The sequence below is a fragment of the Procambarus clarkii genome, chromosome 25 (assembly GCF_040958095.1).
Source record: "Procambarus clarkii isolate CNS0578487 chromosome 25, FALCON_Pclarkii_2.0, whole genome shotgun sequence".
Lineage (NCBI taxonomy): Eukaryota > Metazoa > Arthropoda > Malacostraca > Decapoda > Cambaridae > Procambarus > Procambarus clarkii.
Window position 1 is genome coordinate 24,638,648 of NC_091174.1, and position 22,243 is coordinate 24,660,890.

The 22,243-nt window shown below is 41.0% G+C and overlaps 1 protein-coding gene across 1 annotated transcript in view; it reads right to left on the reverse strand.

Annotated features, from left to right (window-relative positions):
• LOC138368469 (dynein beta chain, ciliary-like) overlaps positions 1-19,505 on the reverse strand; it is a 33,763-nt gene extending 14,258 nt beyond the window's left edge. Inside the window, exon 1 of the mRNA XM_069330986.1 lies at positions 19,343-19,505. Coding sequence (XP_069187087.1) covers positions 19,343-19,504 — 162 coding nt within the window. The 5' untranslated portion in view covers position 19,505. The remainder of the gene's footprint in view (positions 1-19,342) is intronic.
• Between the last annotated feature and the right edge of the window lie 2,738 nt (positions 19,506-22,243).

Consider the following 22,243-nt stretch of genomic DNA (forward strand, 5'->3'; position numbering starts at 1 on the left):
ACATTATGTGTTGTGCTGATTGAACGTTATATGTTGTGCTGACTAGACACTATGTTGTTTGCTGATGGGACATTATGTGTTTTGTTCTGAATAGACATTATATATTGTGCTAACTGGATATTATAGGTTATACTGACTGGACATTATATATTGTACTGACTGGACATTATGTGAGGTGCTGATTTGACATTGTGTTTTGTCCTGGCTGGACATTTTAAGTTGCGCTGACTTGACATTATATGACGTACTGACTGGACATTATGTGATGAACTGACTGGACATTATGTTGGTGTGGACTGGACATTAAATGTTGTGCTGACTGGACATTAAAGGTTGTGCTGAATGGACATTAAAGGTTGTGCTGACTGGCAAATATGTGTTTTGCTGATTGTACATTATAGGTTGTGCTTATTGCACATTATAGGTTGTGCTGACTGGACATTTTATGTTGTGGTGATGACGTTATATGTCGTGCTGACTGGTCATTATATGTTCTGCTGACTGGACATTATATTGTGTGCTGATTGGACATTATATCATGTACTGGACGTTTTGTGTTGTGTTGACTGGTTGATATATTGTGCTGACTTTGACATTATGCGATGTACTGACTGGACATTGTGTTGGTGTGGACTGGACATTAAATGTTGTGCTAACTGGAGGCTATATGTTGTCCTGACTGGACATTTTATGTTGTGCTGACTGGATATTATAGGTTGTGCTGACTGGACATTATAGGTTGTTCTGACTGCATATTATATGATGTACTGAAGAGATATTTTTTATTGTGCTGACTTGATATTATATGTTGTGTTGACTGGGCATTATATGATGTACTGACAGGACTAATTGTGCTCTGCTGACTGGAAATTATATTTTATGTACTGATTGAACGTTATGTGTTTTGCTGATTGGACATTATATGATGTGCTGACTGGACATTATGTGTTGTGCTGACTGGACTTATTATTTTGTGCTGACTTGGCATTAATGTTGTGCTGACTGGATATTATGTATTGTGCTGACTGGATATTATATGTGGTGATGACAGAACATTATGTGTGGTATTTACTTGAATATATGTATAGTATTTAGTGTAGATTATATGTGTTGTTGCCTGGACAATATATGGTGCCGACTGGACAATACATGTGGTGATTATTGGATAATGCATGTGATGTTGAATGGACAATTTATGGGTTGTTACTAGGCATTATATTTGATGACATTACGGTACATGTGGTACATATTGAACATCATATGTGATGCTGTTAGTACAGTACATGTGGTACATATTGAATATCATTTGTGATGTTGTCTGTTCAGTACTAGTGGTACATATTGAACGACATATGTCATGCTGTCTGTACAGTACTTGTGGTACATATTGAACATCAAATGTGATGCTGCTGTTTGTACAGTACATATGGTACATATTGAACATCATATGTGATTCACAGTGAAATCACATTGATGTGAAGTATCAATGAGACAATCAGTAAGAGCCATGAAGAGGATTCGAGCCCGCACACCTTTTATACCCCCCAATCAAACACTCTTGACCACTACACAATGACATGGTCAAAAGCAATGCAACCTGGGATTCAACTGAGTCTTCTAGGGGGTCCTGAGGCTTCCAACTGAACCCCAATCAGGTTTTCATGCAATGCCCCCCCCTCATGCATCCTCGTTTATAGTCCACAAGTCCTACCGCCGATGCTCCTCCAACTCCAGAGAGCACGGGGAGCAATGCATGAAACCCTGATTGGTCTTCAGTTGGAAGCCTCAGGACTCCTAAAGTATTAATTGGGATCCAAGGTTATAATGCTTTAGACCATGTTGTAGTGTAGCACTCTAAGGCGTTTGCTAAAACCAAAAGCAAAACAAATAAGAACAGAGTTCAGAAACTGCTGGAGCAAGACAAAACCTGCAACAATGGAACTACGCTGAATAAATCAACACACCAGCCCGCCTCACCACCTCACACTGCCACCCAGCCACATCCCCTGCCGCTCCAGATCTTGGAGCAACCACTAAAGATCTTTCCCCTGCCGCTCCAGACGTTCTCGCTCTTGATGTTGCAGGGCCCAGCACCTCTCTTGATGTTGCAGGACCCAGCACCTCTCTTGATGTTGCAGGACCCAGCACCTCTCTTGATGTTGCAGGACCCAGCACCTCTCTTGATGTTGCAGGACCCAGCACCTCTCTTGATGTTGCAGAACCCAGCACCTCTCTTGATGTTGCAGGGCCCAGCACCTCTCTTGATGTTGCAGGACCCAGCACCTCTCTTGATGTTGCAGGGCCCAGCACCTCTCTTGATGTTGCAGGGCCCAGCACCTCTCTTGATGTTGCAGGACCCAGCACCTCTCTTGATGTTGCAGGACCCAGCACCTCTCTTGATGTTGCAGGACCCAGCACCTCTCTTGATGTTGCAGGGCCCAGCACCTCTCTTGATGTTGCAGGACCCAGCACCTCTCTTGATGTTGCAGGACCCAGCACCTCTCTTGATGTTTTGGCAACTCCCAACTTTCCCACAAAGCGTAAAGGTACCCAGAGCAGTGCCACAAAACGAATGAAGTTATATAAAGAAAAAAATGCCAGTGAAAATGACAATGACAGTGACAGTGAGAGAGAAATTAAACGGGTATGGATGGCCAATACATAACCTCGATAGAGCCGTTTTCCACCGCCGGTTACGGTGGTAGGAGGAAGGCCATGGGGGCACACACTACTCTTAAGAGCACACAGCTTGTTACCAGTAACAGAAGACCAACGACCCTGCCCCTGCCAATGGGCATGGTTTGAGAAATGAATAACTGGGCAGAAGTCGAAATAATGAACACCTTTGTGGGAAATAGGACAAGTGCGGATAGCCTCCATAGCGGCAGCATTCGCACGTTCATTTAAGGAAACACCAATATGGCTGAGAACCCAGCAAAACTCTACTTTCTTAAATCTGCTGGAGATAAGAAAGAGCAAATGTTGAATTTCGACTACCACAGGTTGGACTGGATTAAATAACTCTTAGAGCCATGAGGGCATTGCAAGGGTCAACGACAAAAGAAGATTGACAGCGAGAAAGAAGTTGATGAAAAACATACAAAATTGCATAAAGTTCGGCCGTGAAGATGCTAGTCTCCGGGGAAAAGCGACACATAAAGGTGTGGTCAGGAAATACAATGGAGTAGCCTGGTTGATACCTGGTTGATACCTGGTTGATACCTAGTTGATACCTGGTTGATGGGGTTCTGGGAGTTCTTCTACTCCCCAAGCCCGGCCCGAGGCCAGGCTTGACTTATGAGAGTTTGGTCCACTAGGCTGTTGCTTGGAGCGGCCCGCACACCCACATATCCACCACAGCCCGGTTGGTCCGGCACTCCTTGGAGAAATAAATCTAGTTTCCTCTTGATGATGTCCACGGTGGTTCCGACAATATTTCTTAAGCTTGCTGGGAGGGTGTTGAACAACCGTGGACCTCTGATGTTAATACAGTGTTCTCTGATTGTGCCTATAGCACCCCTACTGTTCTTCACTGGTACTATTCTGCATTTTCTTCCATATCCAGTATCTTCCATTTTCTTCCACTCCAGTACGTTGTTATTTTACTATGTAGATTTGGTACTTGACCCTCCAGTATCTTCCAGGTGTATAATATTTGATATCTATCTCGTCTTCTTTCTAGTGAGTACATTTGGAGGGTTTTGAGACGATCCCAATAATTTAGGTGCGTTATCGTGTCTATGCGTGCCGTATATGTTCTCTGTATTCCCTCTATTTCAGCAATCTCTCCTGCTCTGAAGGGGAAAGTGAGCACTGAGCAGTATTCAAGTCGGGACAACACAAGTGACTTGAAGAGTTCAACCATTGTGATTGGATCCCTGGATTTGAAAGTAGGCCGAGAAGTGCATTCTGGCTACTAGGTACGACATATATATATATATATATATATATATATATATATATATATATATATATATATATATATATATATATGTCGTACCTAGTAGCCAGAACGCACTTCTCAGCCTACTATGCAAGGCCCGATTTGCCTAATAAGCCAAGTTTTCCAGAATTAATATATTTTCTCAAATTTTTTTCTTATGAAATGATAAAGCTACCCATTTCATTATGTATGAGGTCAATTTTTTTTTATTGGAGTTAAAATTAACGTAGATATATGACCGAACCTAACCAACCCTACCTAACCTAACCTAACCTATCTTTATAGGTTAGGTTAGGTTAGGTAGCCGAAAAAGTTAGGTTAGGTTAGGTTAGGTAGGTTAGGTAGTTGAAAAACAATTAATTCATGAAAACTTGGCTTATTAGGCAAATTGGGCCTTGCATAGTAGGCTGAGAAGTGCGTTCTGGCTACTAGGTACGACATATATATATATATATATATATATATATATATATATATATGTCGTACCTAATAGCCAGAACGCACTTCTCAGCCTACTATTCAAGGCCCGATTTGCCTAATAAGCCAAGTTTTCAGGAATTAATGTTTTTTCGTCTACCTAACCTACCTAACCTAACCTAACCTAGCTTTTTTTGGCTACCTAACCTAACCTTACCTATAAATATAGGTTAGGTTAGGTTAGGTAGGGTTGGTTAGGTTCGGTCATATATCTACGTTAATTTTAACTCCAATAAAAAATAATTGACCTCATACATAGAGAAAAGGGTTGCTTTATCATTTCATAAGAAAAAAATTATAGTAAATATATTAATTCATGAAAACTTGGCTTATTAGGCAAATCGGGCCTTGAATAGTAGGCTGAGAAGTGAGTTCTGGCTACTAGGTACGACATATATATATATATATATATATATATATATATATATATATATATATATATATATATATATATATATATATATATATATATATATATTCTCTACTTTTTTTCTTATGAAATGATAAAGCTACCCAATTCGTTACGTATGAGGTCAATTTTTTTTTATTGGAGTTAAAATTAACGTAGATATATGACCGAACCTAACCAACCCTACCTAACCTAACCTAACCTATCTTTGTAGGTTAGGTTAGGTTAGGTAGCAGAAAAAGTTAGGTTAGGTTAGGTTAGGTAGGTTACGTAGTCGAAAAACAATTATTTCATGAAAACTTGGCTTATTAGGCAAATCGGGCCTTGCATAGTAGGCTGAGAAGTGCGTTCTGGCTACTAGGTACGACATATATATATATATATATATATATATATATATATATATATATATATATATATATATATATATATATGTATATATATATATATATATATATATATATATATATATATATATATATATATATATATATATATGTCGTACCTAATAGCCAGAACGCACTTCTCAGCCTACTATTCAAGGCCCGATTTGCCTAATAAGCCAAGTTTTCCTGAATTAATATATTTACTATAATTTTTTTCTTATGAAATGATAAAGCAACCCTTTTCTCTATGTATGAGGTCAATTTTTTTTTATTGGAGTTAAAATTAACGCAGATATATGACCGAACCTAACCAACCCTACCTAACCTAACCTAACCTATATTTATAGGTAAGGTTAGGTTAGGTAGCCAAAAAAAGCTAGGTTAGGTTAGGTTAGGTAGGTTAGGTAGACGAAAAAACATTAATTCATGAAAACTTGGCTTATTAGGCAAATCGGGCCTTGAATAGTAGGCTGAGAAGTGCGTTTTGGCTATTAGGTACGACATATATATATATATATATATATATATATGTATATATATATATATATATATATATATATATATATATATATATATATATATATATATATATATATATATATATATATATATGTCGTACCTAGTAGCCAGAACTCACTTCTCAGCCTACTATTCAAGCCCCGATTTGCCTAATAAGCCAAGTTTTCCTGAATTAATATATTTACTATAATTTTTTTCTTATGAAATGATAAAGCAACCCTTTTCTCTATGTATGAGGTCATTTTTTTTTTTATTGGAGTTAAAATTAATGTAGATATATGACCGAACCTAACCAACCCTACCTAACCTAACCTAACCTATATTTATAGGTAAGGTTAGGTTAGGTAGCCAAAAAAAGCTAGGTTAGGTTAGGTTAGGTAGGTTAGGTAGACGAAAAAAACATTAATTCATGAAAACTTGGCTTATTAGGCAAATCGGGCCTTGAATAGTAGGATGAGAAGTGCGTTCTGGCTATTAGGTACGACATATATATATATATATATATATATATATGTGTGTATATCACGAAAATAAACACGTGATTAAGAATGTGACAATGTCAGACCACGGAGGAAAAATGAAACAGGAAATTTCCTTAAGTACTTTCGTATATTAAATACATCTTCTAAAGATGTATTTAATATACGAAAGTACTTAAGGAAATTTCCTGTTTCATTTTTCCTCCGTGGTCTGACATTGTCATATATATATATATATATATATATATATATATATATATATATATATATATATATATATATATATATATATATATATATATATATATATGAAAATGAAAACTCACACCCCAGAAGTGACTCGAACCCATACTCCCAGAAGCAACGCAACTGGTAACTACAGGGCGCCTTAATCCACTTGACCATCACGGCCGTCAAAAGGAAGTGATAGCCGAGGCTATTTGAGCCACTTCCCCGACGGCAACTCGGATGGTAATCTTGGGCATAGCATTTCACCAAATCACCTCATTCTTTGGGGCACACGTGAGGAACACAAATGCGAACAAGCCTGAATGGTCCCCAGGACTATATGCGAATGAAAACTCACACCCCAGAAGTGACTCGAACCCATACTCCCAGAAGCAACGCAACTGGTAACTACAGGGTGCCTTAATCCACTTGACCATCACGGCCGTCAAAAGGAAGTGATAGCCGAGGCTATTTGAGCCACTTCCCCGACGGCAACTCGGATGGTAATCTTGGGCATAGCATTTCACCAAATCACCTCATTCTTTGGGGCACACGTGAGGAACACAAATGCGAACAAGCCTGAATGGTCCCCAGGACTATATGCGAATGAAAACTCACACCCCAGAAGTGACTCGAACCCATACTCCCAGAAGCAACGCAACTGGTAACTACAGGGTGCCTTAATCCACTTGACCATCACGGCCGTCAAAAGGAAGTGATAGCCGAGGCTATTTGAGCCACTTCCCCGACGGCAACTCGGATGGTAATCTTGGGCATAGCATTTCACCAAATCACCTCATTCTTTGGGGCACACGTGAGGAACACAAATGCGAACAAGTATGGGTTCGAGTCACTTCTGGGGTGTGAGTTTTCATTCGCATATAGTCCTGGGGACCATTCAGGCTTGTTCGCATTTGTGTTCCTCACGTGTGCCCCAAAGAATGAGGTGATTTGGTGAAATGCTATGCCCAAGATTACCATCCGAGTTGCCGTCGGGGAAGTGGCTCAAATAGCCTCGGCTATCACTTCCTTTTGACGGCCGTGATGGTCAAGTGGATTAAGGCGCCCTGTAGTTACCAGTTGCGTTGCTTCTGGGAGTATGGGTTCGAGTCACTTCTGGGGTGTGAGTTTTTATTCGCATATAATCCTGGGGACCATTCAGGCTTGTTCGCATATATATATATATATATATATATATATATATATATATATATATGTCGTACCTAGTAGCCAGAACTCACTTCTCAGCCTACTATTCAAGGCCCGATTTGCCTAATAAGCCAAGTTTTCCTGAATTAATATATTTACTATAATTTTTTTCTTATGAAATGATAAAGCAACCCTTTTCTCTATGTATGAGGTCAATTTTTTTTTATTGGAGTTAAAATTAACGTAGATATATGACCGAACCTAACCAACCCTACCTAACCTAACCTAACCTATATTTATAGGTAAGGTTAGGTTAGGTAGCCAAAAAAAGCTAGGTTAGGTTAGGTTAGGTAGGTTAGGTAGACGAAAAAACATTAATTCATGAAAACTTGGCTTATTAGGCAAATCGGGCCTTGAATAGTAGGCTGAGAAGTGCGTTCTGGCTATTAGGTACGACATATATATATATATATATATATATATATATATATATATATATATATATATATATATATATATATATATATATATATATACATATATATATATATATATATCCAAGACATGAGGGTGTCAGTGATTAACCCCCAAACGTTTAGTAGAATATTCATACAAAAGGGGCTTACCAAAGAGCGACAAGAAGGGACGAAGAACGACCTGCTTCTGAGTAAAAGTCATAACACAAATCTTAGATGTAGAGAACTTTAAGTCAAGATTGGTGGCCCAAGACGACACGGCATCAATCGCAAATTAATGCCGCCGTTGGAGGAGAGGCAAGTCATCACTTTGGCAGCAGAGGGTAAGATCGTCAACATAGAGAGTTGAGAAAATCCCAATGTGAAGGGAAAAAAGAAGACCATTGGGTAACTAGGAAAAAATAGAGTAGTGTTCAGAACACTATCTTGTTGTATACCGTCGTATTGCCGAAAAGAGGCAAAGAGAGAGGGTGGTACCAAGCTTTATTCTAAAGGAACGACTAGAGAAAAAGCTCTGGAGGAAGAGAGGGAGAATGCCATGTAGGCCAAAAGAATGGATTTGGAAGAGAATATGGTATCTCCAGGTGGTGTCATACGTCTTTTCTAGGTCAAAAAGGACAGCAACAACGGAGGTCATCGCAGCAAAGGCAGTACGAATCCACCAAGTTCACTAAGACATCAGTTGTGCTGGGACACTTGCGAAAACCAAAATCAGAAGAGGAGAGGTGGTGATAGCGTTCCAAGAACCACATCAGATGGACATTGACCCTGCATCCAAAAAGATTGCAGACGCAACTAGCTAGGACAATAGGACGGAAGTCCTTATGGGATATCCTTAGAGAACCCGGTTTTCAAATAGGAAGAACAACCGCCTCAAGTCAATTCTCGGGGACTGACGACGACTTCCAGATTAGGGTATAAAAATTCAATTAATGCTGAAAGGTGCATTGGAGGGAAATGGTGAAGCACCTCATAATGAATGTCATTATGTAGGTTCTACGGCCCACTGGCGTAGAACCACAGAGGGCCAGAGCAGACTGGAGTTCCATGAGAGAGAAAGGGGCATTAGAGGGAAGCTGGAGATGTGGGCTAAAATATAAGGGACAATGATTCAATATAAGGGAGATTCAAATAGGGACTTACGAGAAAGGAAAGAGGGAGAAAGATGTGAACCGGGGCTAACAGCCGAAAAGTGTGAACTCAGTTCGGATGCGACCACACCGGATCTGCCACAATAGAACCATGGAGATGAAGGACTGGCGAGACATCTGGCACAAACTCACTTACTATCTTACGGATTTTCTTCCAGCTCTGAGGGAGACGAGTGTCAATCGTAATGGTTATCTTGAGATGATTTCGGGGCTTTTTAGTGTCCCCGCGGCCCGGTCCTCGAACAGGCCTCCACCCCCAGGAAGCAGCCCATGACAGCTGACTAATTTCCAGGTACCTATTTTACTGCTAGGTAACAGGGGCATAGGGTGAAAGAAACTCTGCCCATTGTTTCTCGCCGGCGCCTGGGATCGAACCCAGGACCACAGGATCACAAGTCCAGCGTGCTGTCCGCTCGGCCGACCGGCTCCCTGGTGGAGACATAAGATTTCCACCTTTCACGCTTAGCCGTATAGATGGCTCTACGGGCTACCGCACTTACCTTCCGAAACAAAATAAAAGAATCAGCCGTCCGTAGGTGTCGGTGTTTCTTCAGGCTGCACGCTTGCAGCGGACAACCCGAGCACAGTCTGCATTCCACAAGGGAACGCACTTGAGTGTGCCCTGGAGGTAGAGCGAGGAACAGAGCAGAGAGCAACATAGAAGATGGTTTCATGAAAAAGGAGGCGGGCTCGGGAAAGAGCCAAATCAGAGAGGTCGGAAAGAGTAGTGTGTAGGGCAAATAAATTCCTGTCAGCATTGGCAAACTGCGACCTAGGGAAGGAGTGGGGAAGGTGAAAAGAGGAGGTGAAAAGGATGGGAAAATGGTCACTGTGATGGAAGTCATCATAAACCCGCCACGTGAAATCAAAATAAAGAGAAGATGAGCAGAAAGAAACATCAAGACAGGAAAGGGTGCGAGTGCATGAGTCAACATGAGTGGGTTCACCAGAATTCAGAAGAGAAGGCATGATTTTAACGCTCAGAATTTAGGAGACGGCAAGAGTTTAACTGTCAGCATGCCTTAGAGGTTATGTAGACAGTTAAAATCACCCAAAAGGAGCATAGGCACCGGTAATTAGTCCAACAGGTGTTTAAGATCAGGAAGAGAGAGCATGAGATTTTTGGGGACATAAATGGAACCGATTGTTTACCATTTACTCACAAAGATACGGGCCGCAGAACACTGAATGTGCGACTGAAAAAGTAGGGGGACGAAGGGAATATCATTAAGGATCAAGAGACCAGTAGAGTTATGAGCCCCACAAAAGTTGTAGTGGGAAAGAGAAAGGAATAACTGCGGAAGTGACCAGGATGGATGCTAAGCATCGGCTCCTAGAGACAGACACAAAGCGGTGAAAACTGTATGATCAGAAGTTGGAGTTCATAGAAGCTGGCATAAAACAATGAATATTCCATTAACGAACAGACATTCTCAAAAAATACAGATAACAGAAACAGAGATAACAAGGGAGAAACCAAGGCAAAGAAGAACACAGTATACTAAATAAGATCAAGATCAGGGTCAGAGAAATCGTGGTTATGGAGCAAAGATAAATCTAGCAAAGATGATGAAGTTAAGGAAGCGGGAGCATGGGCCAGAGGCGGACTGACACAATCCGGAATGAGAGAGGGGCGGTCAAGGAAATCGGAGGGAGGAAGGACAGAATCAAGGGAGTGCACGTGATCAAGGGAATCATCCGAGAGAGAGAATGAAGGACCATGGGAACCTCTATAGCTGGGTCAGGCGACTGTCAGTGAAATGGGAGGGTTGCAAGGATATAGTCGGAAGCGAAAGGCGAGGAATATAGCGATGCCCTCTTACCCGCCAGTGAGGACGAAGTAGAGGAGCCTGGTAAAGGTTTCTGACTTAGAGAGACTAGCGTACTAGCAGCAATGTACTGGGCAACAATCAACAGGAGAGGGAGAATGGAAGCTGTCAACATGAAGATTTCCAGGAGGAGGATGTACAACGCCCTAGACGGAAATGCATTGTGGAGAGCCAAAAGACAGAGGGGAGTTCTAAAAGAAGGATTAGGGCGATAAGGGGAAGAAGGCACAGGAGACAGGGAAGACTGGGAAGGAAGGAAGCACCAGGTGGAGAACCATGAGGAAGACCCACTGGCCTAGAAGGCAAAGGAATAGAAGATGGGGAGGTGGTGGAGGTGTCGGGGTTCAAAGCCTGGAAACAGTTGCAGAACTTTTAAAGTGGTAGAGGGCGAGGAGGAGTGGAACGCCATAAACGAGCATAAGATATGCCTGAGAAAGAGGAAAGACAGCAAATCTGGCGTCTTGGAAAAAGATAAACGATCGCGATGTTTCAAATTAAGGATGACTTCCTCAAATTTGTAATGTAATGCGTGGGAGAAGGCAGGAATGGCGTCACTGCAATTAATGCAGTGAACTTGGAAAGACGAGCACTTCGTCTTAGAATGACCCGAGGCTCCACACAAGGGGCATAGAGACACCTTACTTGTGCACATGAAGGGACCAGCCCCGAGTCTCCCAACCGAGTGGTTGGGAGGAACCAGCCCTTGATGTGGTACTTTGAAGTTTTACCAAGAGTGGCCGAGAGTTGTAGCTCCGGCGCATTGTGAGGGTCACTGAAGTCATGTGAGAGAGTGAAAGACTAATAGTGAGGTCCCTAAACATTAGGGTCGGCAAGTGAGGAGGGGCCCAGAGCTAATTACCAGGGCGTGTAGCTGGAAGGCACCCCTGTTAGGTAGACTGAGTAACAAAATAATTGTATATAGCGTCACAGGTAAATTGACCAGTGATGGAGATCCAGGCAGTTCGAGAACAGTTGAGCTACTGGCACATGGTGCAGGAGTTCCCAGACGTCGTCAGACAGATGAGTCTCCAAGTTCCAGATTCGCTAGGCGAAACAGAACAGGTATAATGACGTTGCGTGAGGCGAGAGGCTGAGAGGGTGCTGATTGGTACTTGGTTCTCAATGGGAAGGCCGGGTTGTCTGGTGGGTGGGACCCCTGTTTGGTAGAACTGGGAAGTCTTCTGGTTAGTCGATGGGAGCTGAGGTGATGGATGCAGTGTCAGATGCGCCGGTGGAGGTAGTGGAGGGATCGGCTTGCTTGAGTTTAGCCAGTTTCTGGATGAATTCTTGTCTGCGGGGGCAGTGAAGGAAGTCGCAGGGTGGGTTCCTTTGCAGAGCAGGCAGCATAGTGTCTGACCTGCAGATTGTGTAGTGGTGGTCCTTGTCGCAGAGACTGCACTTCTGGACTCGATGCTGGCACTTGTTGGTGGGGTGTGAGCACTTGTAGCACTTGAAACTTTGTTGTATTTCGTAGAAGCGTTCCTTCACACGGTAGGGTGGGATCTTGATGTCAAAGCAACTGAATCCTTGCATGGTGGATTGGGTAGCTGCGGCCTAGTTGGTGAAGGTGATCTTCATGGTTAGGCACTTGCCGCCAGCACCTTCAAGGAGGGAATCAGAGAATGCTTTAGTTTTCTTCTCGCATGCTATTGGCGATACCATCCACGCCCATGACTGTGACCCATTTGCTTGTCTCGCTGATGAAGACTTCTTGCGGCTTGGAATGGGTATGGGAAGTGGGTACGGAGTTTCGCGTCAAAAATGCCGGCGTCGTGGTCTGTTAGTCGTTCAAGGTTCGTCTCGCTCTCGAAGTATAGTATAAGATCCTTTCCTTCCTGGTTCATGTAAATTGGTCTAAGCCTGCGATGTCTTTGGGGATCCTGAGGAGGTCGCTCCTGTATGAATGCGTGGCCGTCGAGTGGGGTAGTCTTGACTTAAAATCGTCTGTGGCCCATTGTATCCACTCCTTCAATGGGTAGCAGTGGCAGTGGATATCTTGTGGAGTCAAGCTTGTTCAATCCGACAATACACATAACATTAGGAGGCCTTCCGTCTTTTCCGTGAATGCAAAGGATGAGAGTGGGGGCTGACCTCCTAGGTAATGCACCTTGCCAACTATCACACGGTGTGGAAGTGGACCGCCTGCTCTGGTGGCGAGCGTGCAGAAGACCTTTTCTGTGATTACAGATGAGGTACTGTTATGAAAATTCCCAACACAAACATTTATTTTAGTGGAACTGGATTTATCATTACGTGGAGTAGGATACTGTGAATAATTTTGAACAAGCCTCGAAGAGACGGATCCACGGATACATCACATGATTATATTTGAATGATACACCACTCAAAGACTAGGCAGTAAGTAGCCCATAGGCTACTATTAATATGAACGGGAGAAGTTTGGTTTGTATTACCTATTATCACAAAGGGATTGACTATTTCCAGGTAGTATATGTATATATATATATATATATATATATATATATATATATATATATATATATATATATATATATATATATATATATATATATATATATATATATGTATATATATATATATATATATATATATATATATATATATATATATATATATATGTCGTACCTAGTAGCCAGAACGCACTTCTCAGCCTACTATGCAAGGCCCGATTTGCCTAATAAGCCAAGTTTTCCAGAATTAATATATGTTCTCAAATTTTTTTCTTATGAAATGATAAAGCTACCCATTTCATTATGTATGAGGTCAATTTTTTTTTATTGGAGTTAAAATTAACGTAGATATATGACCGAACCTAACCAACCCTACCTAACCTAACCTAACCTATCTTTATAGGTTAGGTTAGGTTAGGTAGCCGAAAAAGTTAGGTTAGGTTAGGTTAGGTAGGTTAGGTAGTTGAAAAACAATTAATTCATGAAAACTTGGCTGATTAGGCAAATCGGGCCTTGAATAGTAGGCTGAGAAGTGAGTTCTGGCTACTAGGTACGACATATATATATATATATATATATATATATATATATATATATATATATATATATATATATATATATATATATATATATATATATATATATATATATATATATATTTATATGTCGTACCTAGTAGCCAGAACGCACTTCTCAGCCTACTATGCAAGGCCCGATTTGCCTAATAAGCCAAGTTTTCATAAATTAATTGTTTTTCGACTACCTAACCTACCTAACCTAACCTAACCTAACTTTTTCGGCTACCTAACCTATAAAGATAGGTTAGGTTAGGTTAGGTAGGGTTGGTTAGGTTCGGTCATATATCTACGTTAATTTTAACTCCAATAAAAAAAATTGACCTCATACATAACGAAATGGGTAGCTGTATCATTTCATAAGAAAAAAATTAGAGAAAATATATTAATTCAGGAAAACTTGGCTTATTAGGCAAATCGAGCCTTGCATAGCAGGCCGAGTACGACATTCTGGCTACTAGGTACAACATATATATATATATATATGTATATATATATATATATATATATATATATATGCGAACAAGCCTGAATGGTCCCCAGGACAATATGCAACTGAAAACTCACACCCCAGAAGTGACTCGAACCCATACTCCCAGATGCCACGCAACTGGTATGTACAAGACGCCTTAATCCACTTGACCATCACGACCGGACAAATGAGGTGATAGCCGAGGAGTTTTCAGTTGCATATTGTCCTGGGGACCATTCAGGCTTGTTCGCATTTGTGTTCCTCACGTGTGCCCCAAAGAATGAGGTGATTTGGTAAAATGCTATGCCCAAGATTACTATCCGAGTGCCGGCGGTGGGGTGGTTCAAATAGCCTCGGCTATCACCTCATTTGTCCGGTCGTGATGGTCAAGTGGATTAAGGCGTCTTGTACATACCAGTTGCGTGGCATCTGGGAGTATGGGTTCGAGTCACTTCTGGGGTGTGAGTTTTCAGTTGCATATTGTCCTGGGGACCATTCAGGCTTGTTCGCATTTGTGTTCCTCACGTGTGCCCCAAAGAATGAGGTGATTTGGTAAAATGCTATGCCCAAGATTACTATCCGAGTGCCGGCGGTGGGGTGGTTCAAATAGCCTCGGCTATCACCTCATTTGTCCGGTCGTGATGGTCAAGTGGATTAAGGCGTCTTGTACATACCAGTTGCGTGGCATCTGGGAGTATGGGTTCGAGTCACTTCTGGGGTGTGAGTTTTCAGTTATATATATATATATATATATATATATATATATATATATATATATATATATATATATATATATATATATATATATATATATATATATATATGTCGTACCTAATTGCCAGAACGTACTTCTCAGCCTACTATGCAAGGCCCGATTTGCCTAATAAGCCACGTTTTCCTGAATTAATATATTTTCTCTAATTTTTTTCTTATGAAATGATAAAGCTACCCATTTCATTATGTATGAGGTCAATTTTTTTTTATTGGAGTTAAAATTAACGTAGATATATGACCAAACCTAACCAACCCTACCTAACCTAACCTAACCTATCTTTATAGGTTAGGTTAGGTTAGGTAGCCGAAAAAGTTAGGTTAGGTTAGGTTAGGTAGGTTAGGTAGTCGAAAAACAATTAATTCGTGAAAAGTTGGCTTATTAGGCGAATTGGGCCTTGCATAGTAGGCTGAGAAGTGCGTTCTGGCTATTAGGTACGACATATATATATATATATATATATATATATATATATATATATATATATATATATATATATATATATATATATATATATATATATATATATATATGTCGTACCTAGTAGCCAGAACGCACTTCTCTGCCTACTATTCATGGCCCGATTTGCCTAATAAGCCAAGTTTTCATGAAATAATTGTTTTTCGACTACCTAACCTACCTAACCTAACCTAACCTAACTTTTTCGGCTACCAAACCTAACCTAACCTATAAAGATATGTTAGGTTAGGTTAGGTAGGGTTGGTTAGGTTCGGTCATATATCTACGTTAATTTTAACTCCAATAAAAAAAATTGACGTCATATATAATGAAATGGGTAGCTTTATCATTTCATAAGAAAAAAATTAAAGAAAATATATTAATTCAGGAAAACTTGGCTTATTAGGCAAATCGGGCCTTGCATAGTAGGCTGAGAAGTGCGTTCTGGCTATTAGGTACGACATATATATATATATATATATATATATATATATATATATATATATATATATATATATATATATATATATATATATTATTAAATATGACCGAAAAAGTAAGATTAATAATTCTAACACGAATTTTCTCAATGTTTCTTATAATCTTTTTCACTGTTGATGGTAACTGAAAAATTAATTCTCCAAAATTCATTTTTATTTCTAGTCTGACGTGACACTTGAACGCGTTTCGTAATAACTTATTACATTTTCAAGAACTTTTTGTTTACACACACACACAACTATAACCTGCAAACACTTAAACAGAGTTCTTACTGTGCAATGATTTAAATAGCTTTCATTTTTCATTTTATACCCGTATTTTGCGTGAGGTGATATGTTACAACAGTTTTGGATGAGGTGAACAAAACTTTCAACACAGGATAGAACACGAAACAATGGGTATTAGACTGCAGAAGGCCTATTGGCCCATATTTCTTGATGCTTCTATATTGGTGCGGAGTCTTGAAGTTTTAAGAATGTAGTTGTGCATTAATTGGCTGTTGATTGCTGGTGTCAACTTCTGAATGTGTAGTGCCTCGCAGATATCAAGCCACCTGCTGTCGCTGTATCTATCGATGATTTCCATGTTTTTTGTTAAGACTTCTCTGGTGATGGTCTGGTTGTGGGAAGAGATTATATGTTCCTTAATGGAGCCCTGTTGCTTATGCATCGTTAATCGCTTGGAAAGAGATGTTGTTGTCTTGCCTATATGCTGAGATTTTTGAGGCTTACAGTCCCCAAGTGGGCATTTGAAGGCATAGACGACGTTTGTCTCTTTTAAAGCGTTCTGCTTTGTGTCTGGAGAGTTTCTCATGAGTAGGTTGGCAGTTTTCTTGGTTTTATAGTAGATCGTTAATTGTATCTTCTGATTTTTGTCTCTAGGGATAACGTTTCTATTAACAATATCTTTCAGGACCCTTTCCTCTGTTTTATGGGCTGTGGAAAAGAAGTTCCGGTAAAATAGTCTAATAGGGGTACAGGTGTTGTGTTAGTTGTCTCTTCAGAGGTTGCATGGCGTTTCACTTTCCTTCTTATGATGTCTTCAACGAAACCATTGGAGAAGCCGTTGTTGACTAGGATCTGCCTTACCCTACAGAGTTCTTCATCGACTTGCTTCCATCCTGAGCTGTGGCTGAGAGCACGGTCGACATAAGCGTTAACGACACTCCTCTTGTACCTGTCTGGGCAGTCACTGTTGGCATTGAGGCACATTCCTATGTTTGTTTCCTTAGTGTAGACTGCAGTGTGGAAACCTCCGCTTCTTTCCATGACTGTTACATCTAGAAAGGGTAGCTTCCCATCCTTCTCCATCTCGTAAGTGAAACACAACACAGAATTCTGTTCAAATGCCTCCTTCAGCTCCTGTAGATGTCTGACATCAGGTACCTGTGTAAAAATGTCATCAACATACCTGCAGTATATGGCCGGTTTCAATTTCATGTCGACTAAGACCTTTTGCTCGATGGTACCCATGTAGAAGTTCGCAAACAGGACACCTAAGGGAGAACCCATGGCGACCCCATCTACTTGCTTATACATGTGCCCATCCGGGCTCAAGAAGGGTGCCTCTTTAGTACAAGCTTGGAGTAATTTCTTTAGAATGTTTTCTGGTATGTCAAGAGGAGTACAGGCCGGATCACGATACACTCTGTCTGCTATCATCCCGATTGTTTCATCCACAGGTACGTTGGTAAACAGTGATTCTACGTCCAACGAGGCTCTTATTCCTGTGGCCTGTGTTCCCCTCAGTAAGTCAACAAATTCCTTTGGAGACTTCAGGCTGAAGGTGCAAGGGACATAAGGAGTCAGCAAGCCGTTGAGTCGCTTCGCCAGTCTGTACGTGGGTGTGGGTATCTGGCTGATGATTGGCCGAAGTGGGTTTACAGGCTTGTGTGTCTTGACATTTCCATATGCGTATCCAGGTTTGTATTTCTCAATATTCTTTGGCAGGTGGAGTCCGGATTTCTTGGCATTCACAGCTTCGATCAATTTGTTGACCTTTGCTTTCAATTCAGCCGAATTGAATGAGGGTCAGAAATCGGCACATAAACGAACATGAATATAATTTCGTCCACGATTAAGCCCCATACCTCTCATGATGCTACAATTAAAGGATATGACACCCGTCCAGACCTCTGCCAGGTACCCCCAAGGGTACATAGTGGATGCACCCAAAATATTAAGATTGACCATGCAATTGTCACTTTAAGAATTGTCATTCCGTCGAGATCGGGCTCAGCAACAAAGGCAAAGTCTGACAATAAAAACGTCCCCTCGCTCAACGTCAGGTACCACAGTTCTACAGGTGATAGAAAGTGCTTCCCCAATCACCTGACGTCAAAACAGAAGATATCGGAAAGAATATTCAGGATCGGCCGAGTCGGCAGGAAGGAACAATCAGAAAGGAGAAGAGGTGGGGAAGAAATATGAAACATGAGGAAGAGGTAAAAGCAACCAGCGAAATTAGTGAAAACAGCAGCAAGAACATAAGGCTTCAAATGGAAAGAAGACATGCTGTCCCATAGAGCATCACACTCCGACAGCCGCCCACTAAGCCCCCTCATGACGACAAAAAGCTGGAAAATGAGGGAGATTAAACAAACAAATCACCGAATTCTTCCGTGTACGACTTAGATAAACTCAGAGTTGGGCTCCTGATCTCTGAACGGGTCACTATTTGTTTGTTTCTACAGTACCGCAATTCGGCTTCCATTGTCAAGCGTTGAATCAAATGTACATATCCTTCTACTATTTTTAAAAGTTTTTTGAATCCTCTTAAAAACTGCATTTTTATAATCTGTAGTGAAAGGCATAACAAAATTAAATATTTTTCAGATATCAGCAGGTAAGCAAAGACAAATTGTCTGCAATATAGGTAGTTATTTAATATATCTACATGCATGCGTATCTTCGTGTTTTTGTTCTAAACATGTTAGTAGCATAGTTTATTGTGCCAGAACCTTGGAAAGTCAATCATTTATCACAAAATCTGATAAGAAATGAAGACAGAAGACAAAATAGAGGTTTGGTTTTACTAATAAGAAAACCTGGAGAAAATATCCTGACATGAAGGAGGAAGCACCGACCTGGAAGTCTCCGACCCATGTCTCGAGTTCCTTCATCCTGAGGAGGAGGTCGGCGTACCAGGCGGTGAGGCCATAGGCTGAGGCATAGGCGCGGGCTGTCCAGCTCTCCGGCACCTGGTCCAGGAACAGTGACTCACACAGCTCCTCCATTGCCGACGTCATCTTCAGCTCCCCCTGGCAAAGTTATCTTCCTTCAGTATTGGGATTGATCAATTTTTTAATCTTTGCAGCAGCAATAATACATAATATATTATTAACTAACAACGAATATTGTTCATAGCAGATATTACTTAGAACTAGGGGATACTCATGGGATATATGTCCTACAGGGCACAAGCAAGGTAAGTATCAATACAAGAACACATAAACATTCATGTTTAGTTTAGCGGAATAAATTCGGGAAAGTTTTCAGTCTAATTTGAAGTTTTATTGGCTTAAAGGTCCCAATTGCAAAAAAATATAATATAGTAATTATATATAAATATATACTTATATATATTTTGTTAAAGACGACAGAAAGTCATAGATTTGTGATTCTGGTACGAATCTTCTCGATATTCCTCATGTTTTTCTTCACTGAAGCTGGAAGATTAATAATTAACTCTCCAAAGTTCCTTTTTACTTATTATTTAGGTCTGACGCCTAGTGATGCATTTCGTAAGGTCTCACCTCACTTTCTCAAAGACAAATTCTTCTGTTGTTGTTGTTTTTGATTGAGGTACTCAAAACATAGTTTGACTATGAACATAGCTTCTTGCATAGACGAAAAGAATGCTTCTAGAGGTCGTGAATGGTTTTCCCAGTTTGAGTCTTAGATCAACACGTCATCTATGAAGACGTATTCTCTACGTCACGGAGTACGATAATCATCAATGGCTGAAATGTAGATGCGGCATTTTTCAATCCAAATGGCATCACTTGACACTTAAAAGACCATTAGGAATCACAAAAGCACAAATAGGTTTGTCACGGTCTGTCAGAGGAACCTACCAGTAGCCCTTGAAGAGGTCGAACTTCATTAGGTAGGTGGCCCTACCGAGGATATCAATGCATTCTTCTATCCTCGGAAGGGGATATGTATCTACTAATGTTACCTTGTTAACCTGTCTGTAATCAATGCATAACCTATGCTTATTACCAAGCTTGGTTATTAGCAGAATGAGGGACGACACGGACTAATACTTCGGGCGATCAGATTATGTTGGAGAATGTAGTCTTACGTCTTATCTCACGTCTTACCACCACCTTCTTGCAGGGATTTAGTCGGTAGGGATGTTGCTCTATCAATCTCACACCCTCCTCAAAGATAACGTCGTGCTTTAAGGCGGACGTCAGACCAGGAGTACTTCCGAAAATAGACTTGTATTGCATTATTAACTCTTTGAGGGATCGCTGTTGCTCCTCTGGCACATGAGTCAACTTGGTAGGTAGATTCAGAAGAATCTGAATTCGATGCTACTTGCTTACCAACATCCTCCATTTCTGCTTTTTTTTATGTTTGTAGTGCTAAGGATATAGTTACTAGCATTAACTTTCTTGAGAATAGGGTAAGGACCAATAAATACATTTGGTACACAGACTTCCTGTGAACGTTGGAGAACAGATCAGTACTACAGTACAAAGCGACACCCAGGGAATTTCTACCTGAAAACTCCCTGGGTGTCGCTTTGTTGTCGTATCTCTTCTAGGTAGTTACCTGAGATTGTAACTGGTTCTCTTTGGCTTGTTCCCCGTGCAGAAAACAACCTGTCTTTGTGCGTAGATAACCAGTCCAGCGCATCTATGTTGCTGTCTTTGTCAGCCCAATGGTCCTTGATAACGTACAATGGTCCTCGCACTGTGTGACCATACTCCATTTCAAATGGAGATAAGCCTAGAGACTCATTCAGCACTGATCGTATGGCAAAGAGGAAGTAAATACAAAAGACACAGAAGAAATATCTGGCTAGACGATACAAAATTTTTGCAAGCCTGCAATGTCCATAATATAATCCAGCATGGGCTGTCTCCATCTGCTTGGTTCTGAACACTGAAGGCACGACTACCTGCGTACCTACCCGTGGAGTCAAGGGGTATTTGTGGATACCTCCGGCCCAGTAACTTGTCCTTTCAGAAATACTGGTCACCTGCCTTCGAACTGGTCTTGATGGTGTCTGCAAGAGCTTTCACCTGGGGGTCCTTCTCTTGCTCGGCTCGGTAATCAAGGTTGCTCTAGTCCAGAGCTTCAGTTCTGGAGTAGAGTCTAGAGAGTAAGATGGAGTACTATAGGCAACCTGTGGGGTAGGTGTAGGGTTAAAAAAATTATCCAATCCCAGCTAAGTCTTTACTTGGGATCTGGTTTGTACTGCTTTTACTGGCTTCACCACATCTTCTACTGGATCTGCAACAAGTATGAGATGGTTATTGTCCAAACCAAACGCTAAGTCATTGGCCAGTATTACCTCAATCCCTTCAATAGGTCTTCTACTGCCAATGTACACCTGCTATTGAAATATAATGATTCCAAGTGAACCTCTATTAAGGGGGTAACATAAAAAGTGGAGGGAAACCCATGTAATAGACCCCTGTGCTTTCCTACAGTAGGCACTTCCTTGGGTAACGAGCTCTTCAAAATCAGAGAGTCAGCTGCTCCACTATCTCGGAGAATTACTACTGATTTTTCACACTGGTCACTCGATACATACCCTTTCGAAGTGTATGGGGCAAACAATCCTGGTTTCTCCCTCCTATTTATCCATATGGAGTGGGTTCCCACAGGCGGTGTCACACAACTTAGCAACATAACTTTCCTATGAGGGTCGTTACCTGCCCTGCACTTAAACTTAGCAGACACGCATCCTTTCTTCCAGCATGTCCAAAGCACTGTCTCTCCTTGGACTTGTTCGTCATGGACTACCTGGG